Source organism: Mercenaria mercenaria, chromosome 14 (assembly GCF_021730395.1).
Source record: "Mercenaria mercenaria strain notata chromosome 14, MADL_Memer_1, whole genome shotgun sequence".
NCBI lineage: Eukaryota > Metazoa > Mollusca > Bivalvia > Venerida > Veneridae > Mercenaria > Mercenaria mercenaria.
The window spans coordinates 5156829-5165356 of record NC_069374.1 but is presented as its reverse complement, the minus strand read 5'-3'; the positions used below and the strand labels follow the sequence as shown (position 1 = coordinate 5165356).

Genomic DNA, 8528 nt, shown 5'->3' with positions numbered 1-8528 from the left:
ATTTGAGTGTTATGGCTTCCACTGATTTATCACAGAATGTGTATGATTTATACATCATCCATGTCCTAATAATAAAATATAAAATTATAACAACAAATGACAGTTTAAATGTAAAATGTAACATAGAAAACATTGTTTTCATTTTCGTTGCCAAACTCAATTCAGTGTCACTCTCACAATGTGCTTTTATTACAAGAACCATGTCTGACACGGAAGCATGCGGATCTGAGGAAAAACCACAGTTTCTTCCAAACTGTGACGATGTCAACCAGTTTGTACAGGTTAAATGAATGTGCATTTAATTAATTTACTGTTCTTCTTGCAAACATGAAAATATTTTGTTGAAGTAACTCATATTTCTAATATACGTAGTGAGATATATTCGGATATAATTTTAAATTCGGATAATATAGATAGGTTAGCAGTATACTGTTATGTCTAAGTCTCAGAAAAGCAATTTGCTAAATGAAAGAAGCACAGCAAAAAAGGCTATGCTTTTTTTAGTTCAAAGAATAGTCTAGCTATTCTACTCGCCCTGGTGTCGGCGTCGGCATCACGCCATGGTTAAAGTTTTGCATGCAAGTACGTACAGCTATCATTTAAAGGCATATAGCTTTGCAACTTATGTTTTTCTTTTTCTAGGTCAATTACCAACCTAACTGGGTCAAGTTCCATACTTCTGACATGTATTTTGAGCAGATTATGCCCCCTTTTAGACTTAAAAAATCCTGGTTAAAGTTTTACATGCAAGTTACTATCTCCAAAACTACTGCAGATATTAAATTGAAACATCACATGTGCCTTCTGATTGATAAAACTATGTGAAAACATCAAGTCCTATAACTCTGAAGTGCATTTTGGCCAAATTATGCCCCCTTTTTTTACTTAGAAAATCCTGGATAAAGTTTTGCATGCAAGTTACTATCTCAAGAACTAATGCAAATTTTGAATTGAAACTTCACACGTTTTTTCAGGTTTATAAAACTTGGTCATAGCATCAAGTCTCATAAGTCTGACATGTATTTTTGCAAAATTATGTCCCCTTTTGAACTTAAAACTCTATAGATATTTTAATATTTAGCTTCTGGGACAACAGTTTGAATAGCGAGCATTGGCTGTCTTATGCACAGCTCTTGTTTTGATAATTATTATAAAATGTTTAAAAAGGTAGAAAGAGAAATAAAGGGGCCTTTGTGGGGTTGCTCTTAAGTTTTGCATACATGTCATACGTCCCGGATTGTCCGGGATTGTCCCGGAAATCACATACTCGTCCCGGTGTCCCGGACAGTGTTGAAATGTCCCGGAAAATTAAAAATACAAAAAGACAAAATTACCCACCCAAAAACTAGTTTTTTTAGTCTATAAATAGTTGAATTTTACATTAATAAAACACAATAAACAGTCCCCGGTGTCACATTGTTTATTCCTAATTATCCGATAATCAGTTTTATGCCCTCGAGCGGGACGCATCTTGATTAAGCCAGCTCCGATCAACACTCATATTGAACGCGCCCTGCGATCTTTTGATGACCCAGATTAATTTACAGTCAGCTATTTTGAAGATCCTGATTATGAATTGACAAAATTATGCAGTCAGTAACAGTTTTATGATAATTTAATATTAGGAACAATAGCCGAAAATCTCGTTGTTTTTAGCACGTAGGCGGTGAAGCTACATGTAGCCATGATTGGAAGAAATGGCTGAAAACGGTCAATTAAACGATAATTATTTTAAAAGGTTGTAATCTTTTAAAATGTAGATTGATTGTCACACATATTCTAAATTAAACTTTTGACTATTGAATGCCTTTGCCAACCGATCCATGAAAATTGACCCAACCCGAAATATTTTATATCGATTTTATCTACAAGATTTATTTTATTCCTTTGAGGATTCCATTTTATTAATGATTAGATAAACGTTTAAGCTTTAAAATGATGCCAAATAAGCTGGATTCTAAATCACGATGACCAGGTTAATTCTTCGTATGTAGCAATTCTCCTAATTCAGTTCACCTTGGGAACGCAACCAATTCACGTGCCGAACTATAGACGTGAATTACCCTATTTACCTCCCTTAGAAAGCTAGACGACATTTGCAGCAAATTATTCCTAAGCGAGGGAACAATGTTTATTTCCGGAAACTCATGTAATTTTATGATATTTATGCATGAAACAGACGAATACTAATGTCACGGTGTATGTCCCGGGCAAAGAGCAAAAATCCCGGAAATTTTAACTCAGAATCCCGGAAATGTCCTGAAAAATTATGGCATGTATGAGTTTTGATACACTTACACTACCGTCATGTTTGTTAAAGTAGGACTTCAAGATGGAACCTGGTGGCTGCTAAAGACAACACAGCACTTACTGAGCCACTTAGTTTTCAATGAGCAATTTGATCATACTTGCACATTGGTATTCATAAATATTTAATAAAGTATTTTATATACGAATTATATTTGCTAAAAATAAAATTCATATGCTAATGAAATATAAATATGTTGAAAATTCCTGATTTTATAATGCAATTTATACTTGTATTAATTCCAAAAAAAATTTGATTTCACTTACTCTTTCAACAAACTTACATACATCATATAATGACAGTTTTTTAAAATAGGATGGAGTGAAGCAAGGAAAATGTCCCGTAAATAAGCTTACATGTATGACTTGTTGACATTCACATCTTTTAAGGTAGCTTTCTCCAAAATGTAGATATTTTTAATAATTTATGGGGGCCTCCGTGGTCGAGTGGTTAAGGTCGCTGACTTCAGATCACTTACCCCTCATCGATGTGGGTTCGAGCCTCACTCGGGGCGTTGAATTCTGCATGTGAGGAAGCCATCCAGCTGACTTACGGAAGGTCTGTGGTTCTACCCAGGTGCTCGCTCGTGATGAAATAATGCACGGAGGGGCACCTGGGGTCTTCCTCCACCATCAAAAGCTGGAAAGTCGCCATATGACCTATAATTGTGTCGGTGCGACGTTAAACCCAACAAAATAAATAAATAACATAAATTTTAATAATTTATAAATAATTTGATAATAACCTTCCTTCCATTCCTTCATGTACATCTGTCAGTGTGGTTAGGAAATACTGTCTGTAATTATAGACAGTTGTTGGCTCGACTATTCGAAGAATAGGGGAGCTATCCTACTTGCCCCGGCGTTGGCGTGAGCGTTAGTGTGAGCGTGAGCGTCACACAAATGTTAAAGTTTGCGTACCCGCCCAAATATTTTCGAAGTCCATTGAGGTATTGCTTTCATATTTTGGATACTTGTTTACCATCATAACCCCAGTCTGTAAAAAGGAGGAGGCAACTCTATCAAGCATTTTGACTGAATTATGGCCCCTTTTCGACTTAGAATAATGTTAAATTTTGTGTACCAACGCAAAGATTTTCAAAGTCCATTGAGATATTGCTTTCATATTTTGCATACTTGCTTCACATCATGACCCCAGTCTGTAAAAAGGAGGAGGCAATTCTATTAAGCATTTTGACTGAATTATGGCCCCTTTTCGACTTAGAATATGCTTATTGTAATGTTAAAGTTTTACTCATAGCTTATACTATCAAGCACTGAGAATAGTCGAGCGCGCTGTCCACTAACAGCTCTTGTATATTATAATGAATTTATTAGATATTTGAAATTATGGTGGGGGAGAACCACTCTGTTTGACATTGGGATTGGCACCAAACTGGCACACCCAAAAATTGGTAACATTTTTAGCTCGACTATTCGAAGAATAGTCTAGCTATTCTACTCACCCTGGCGTCGGCGTCGGCGTCGGCGTCACACCTTGGTTAAGTTTTTGCATGCAAGTACATACAGCTATCATTTAAAGGCATATAGCTTTGAAACTTATTTATTCTTTTTCTAGGTCAATTACCAACCTCACTGGGTCAAGTTCCATAACTCTAACATGTATTTTGAGCAAATTATGCCCCCTTTTGGACTTAGAAAATTCTGGTTAAAGTTTTACATGCAAGTTACTATCTCCAAAACTAATGCAGATATTGAATTGAAACTTCACATGTGTCTTCGGGGTTATAAAACTAGTTGATAGCACCAAGTCCCATAACTCTGACCTTCATTTTGGCCAAATTATGCCCCCTTTTGGACTTAGAAAATTCTGGTTAAAGTTTTGCGTGCAAGTACATACAGCTATTACTAAAAGGCATATAGATTTGAAACTTATTTTTTCTTTTTCTAGATCAATTACCTACCTCACTGGGTCAAGTCCCATAACTCTGGCATGTATTTTGGCCAAATTATGCCCCCTTTTGGACTTAGAAAATTCTGGTTAAAGTTTTGCGTGCAAGTACATACAGCTATTACTAAAGGCATATAGATTTGAAACTTATTTTTTCTTTTTCTAGATCAATTACCTACCTCACTGGGTCAAGTCCCATAACTCTGGCATGTATTTTGGCCAAATTATGCCCCCTTTTGGACTTAGAAAATTCTGGTTAAAGTTTTGCGTGCAAGTACATACAGCTATTACTAAAAGGCATATAGATTTGGAACTTATTTATTCTTTTTCTAGATCAATTACCTACCTCACTGGGTCAAGTTCCATAACTCTTAACATGTATTTTGAGCAAATTATGCCCCCTTTTGGACTTAGAAAATTCTGGTTAAAGTTTTACATGCAAGTTACTATCCCCAAAACTAATGCAGATATTGAATTGAAACTTAACATGTTTCTTCGGGGTTATAAAACTAGTTGATAGCATCAAGTCCCATAACTCTGATATGTCCCCTTTTGAACTTAAAACTCTTTTGATATTTAACATTTTGGGTAATAATTTCCAGCTTCTGTGACAATATTTCGAATAGTCGAGCTTGGCTGTCTTATGGACAGCTCTTGTTTGTTTCGTATCGATATAAACAGACATTTCACATTCATAACCTTCATTTGATATATTTTTGTTTTGTTCCCTTGTATAACATAAAGTTTTTTGCTTAACATTTTCAGCAAACACTGAAGTCCGTCCTACAGGCAACCAAGTGTTCAAACGAGATGCCGGCAGAGGGGGATGACTTTGATTTCTATTCTAGTTACCAGGGATTCCAGGATGTGATGAACATAGAAGGCAAAAGAATACTGCACATGTGAGTTGTTGCAAATACTTGACAAATGGGAGCAGTGATTAAGAGGCATATTTTGATATATTTTTGAGACAGTTATTTGTAGGCCTTATTAGCGTACCCCAGATTTATAATAGTACAGTAAGTGTGGAACATATTGCACAAGTGAAAATAAAACCACGTAAGCCAAAGTATTCAGTTAGATTTTTCAAAATTTGGCTGCAGAAGTTGGTTATTTGAAGTTATGACTCCTCAACTTTTAAAGCAATATCAAAAAAACATGAAAGGATTTAAGTTAATGCAAACATTTCCCAAAATCAAGTTAAGATAAAAATACTACTAATTAAAGTTCTGTGTGTTTAACCTTTGTAAACAGAAGCTTTGGTTGTTTGTAGTAAATGCACTTAATGAAATGGTCGGTCTCTGGTAAGCAGACTGATTTTGTTAAGTTCACTCAGTTTGCAGTCCCACTCTTACTCAAGTTACTTTCTAACATTTGGGAAATTTTTTTACCTTTATCTAACTTTTTGTCCTACTATTACCAAACCTGCAGTATGTTCAGTTTCAGCTGTATGGATAGTTTCAGACTAAAGATCATTTGATTAGTAAATCCTTGACTTTCTGCCTTATCAAGGACAGAATTAATGTTCTACCATAACACTTAACCAAACAGTTAATAAGATGGGTCACTCATCTGTTACATACAGAGATGTTCCTGTTACATCCATAGTAACTATGAAACATCTCAGTTTTAATACCTACCTCCATTTTGCCACTTAAATACTGTTGAAAAACTGCATGAAATCTGTTGTCACATTAATGTTGTCAGACTTACTGATGAGTTCTTACAACAGAAAAGAACACTTAAATAAATACGTGTGAGAAGATAGCAGAAAGTTGCTTAATTATAAAGAACAATATGTCGGGCAGTATTTTAATGACTTAGTCTAAAGGATTTAAAATTACAGAGACAACACATTCTTTACTCTTTACTAGTTTCAACCTTTATGTATTCGTCAGAAATAATAACGTACAATACAAACAACATCACGTCCGTTTGTACGAGAACGTCAGCATGACAAAAAGCGCAAATATAGTTGTATTAATGTACATATAGATACGGATCATATTGAAAACATATTTCTTCAATATGAAGTAGAGAAAAAATAAACCCAACATATCTACATGACAAATTTTGAAGTATACATGTGAAGTATAAGCGAGAATTAACAATAGATCTACTTATAATTGTATAAATAGTAAAATAACATTAATTTAAAAGCTAATCACACATATATAATTACAGAAACAATCAAAAAATTAAAAACTTTAAAAAAAATAAATACTATTTAAAGAAAAAATGCAGTCAAATGGTGGAAAAGGGGACCTTGAAGCACTGATTGATCACAGAATGTGTATGATTTATACATCATCCATGTCCTAATAATTAAATATAAAATTATAACAACAAATGACAGTTTAAATGTAAAATGTAACATAGAAAATTTAAAAGCTAATCACACATATATAATTACAGAAACAATAAAAAATTAGTCTACTAATTCTTTGCTTTCAGGATACAGAATATTTTAAAGCATCAGAATGTAAAGGTCAGCCTGGGGTCTGCTAGTGGGGCGGCGGATATAGAGGACAAAATGGACCTGCTGATGGACGCCAATGACCAGATACTTGAACGTGTGGTCAGTCAGATTTGAAATTTTGTTTATTCCTCTGTAGCACAAAGTGTTTTTAAATAATTTTAAAAGGTAATTTTACATACCATGTTTGGTTGCCAGTTTATGCTAAAGGAAGAGTTGGAAATGTTTCTATAATACATGTAGCTTGACATTGCCGGTATATGGTATTATAGTATTAAAATTAGATATGCCCACTTGCCAGTGAAAGTAAACATGGGCAAGGCAAGTCAAACTGATAAGTGTGGTAACCACAAATTTTTAAGCATTGTTATGAATAAACAGTAAAACTGACAGTGACTGAATTTTGACTAGTTCTTGAATGATCACTTCTGATGATTGTCTTGGATACAAAGGAAAGTGTAGCAGGAAACAAATTTTAAGTAAGCTCATAAAAGTAGTTCAGGCAAGTTTATTTTTATGCCCCCGGCATCTACTGATGCGGGAGGCATATAGTGATTGTCCTGTCCGTCCGTTCGTCCGTCCGTCCGTACGAGATTAACCAAATTGGACACGTTTCGTCTATCATCAATACCCCTGACTAGAATGACTTGATACTAATGCAGATGTATCCTGTGACCATTCCTCATCTTCAGACATCACCTGACCTCAGTTTGACCTTGACCTTGAACTTGACCTCGTTTTGGACTTAGGCTGCTTTGTATCGACAAGGATGCCACTGGGGGCATCAATCGTTTATTGAACGCAGCTCCTTGTTTTGGGTTTAACGCCGTTTTTCAGCAGTATTTCAGTTATGTTAACCTACCGGTGTTCCTGGATTCTGTGTCAGTATAAACCTGTTCTCTGCAAGTAACTGCCATCTTCCCCACATGAATCAGAGATGGAGGACGAATGATTTCAGACACAATGTCTTCTATCAAATTGTCACAGAGAACATGAGTCCCGCTAGGGGGTCTAACTCACGACCCTGCTATCAGTAGACCTGTGCTCACCCTATTGAGCTAAATAGGCGAGCAAGTTGAACACATTTAAGGGTTAATATATGTAGATGATATTTTAGTTGATGCTCTTAAAAAACATGTATAGAATAAAAGTAAGGTCAGATTATGCTATAAGTGATGCTTTATTTCACACTTTGAAGACTGTTAATATTTGTCACAGGGCACCTGGTTGGATGAGGCCTCGGGCATTAAGAAAGATGACAGTTCATTAGTCATTGCCACTGCAACACCAAAACAACAGACATCTGCTAGCTGGAATAAAAAGGTATGCAGAGGAGAACATCAGGTGTGATAATGTCAGTAGGTTATGAATTCAATGTTATGTGCTTGGAATAGGGATATTAAAGTACCTTTAACATTTTTACCTGATAAACAATGTAAAGTAGAAAAATTTCACGGGTCAAGAGAGTAACAATTTTAAAGTAAAAAAAGATAAACTCTGTTAAAATCTTCAAATCTTCTGGCCCTTTTGCTGTAATTTAGAGCGTCACAAAACTTGTGAACAAGTCATCCAGCCAACTTGCGAAATTTAGGTAATTCTACGATGTCCGAAATAGTACCTGACACAGTAAGGAATTGCACAGCTTGTTAAGTTACATAAGAAAACATATTAAGGGTGTATAAAATGATAATTATTCTGCCTTTGCGACCAGTGCAGACTAAGGCCAGCCTGCACTTCCATGCAGGCTGATCATGGTCTGCACTGTCCACGATCCAGTCAGTAAATTTTCAGTGAACACCCCTTTGAATAATAAATTGTACTGTCCAAATTGAA

At 35.3% G+C, this 8528-nt stretch overlaps 1 protein-coding gene across 1 annotated transcript in view; it reads left to right on the top strand.

Moving 5' to 3' along the window:
• The first annotated feature begins 129 nt into the window (after nucleotides 1-129).
• The window catches only part of LOC123526216 (exosome component 10-like), a 40245-nt gene continuing 31846 nt past the window's right edge, over nucleotides 130-8528 (top strand). The window contains exons 1-4 of the mRNA XM_053522865.1: nucleotides 130-281; nucleotides 4985-5121; nucleotides 6674-6797; nucleotides 7914-8018. Coding sequence (XP_053378840.1) covers nucleotides 201-281; nucleotides 4985-5121; nucleotides 6674-6797; nucleotides 7914-8018 — 447 coding nt within the window. The 5' untranslated portion in view covers nucleotides 130-200. The remainder of the gene's footprint in view (nucleotides 282-4984; nucleotides 5122-6673; nucleotides 6798-7913; nucleotides 8019-8528) is intronic.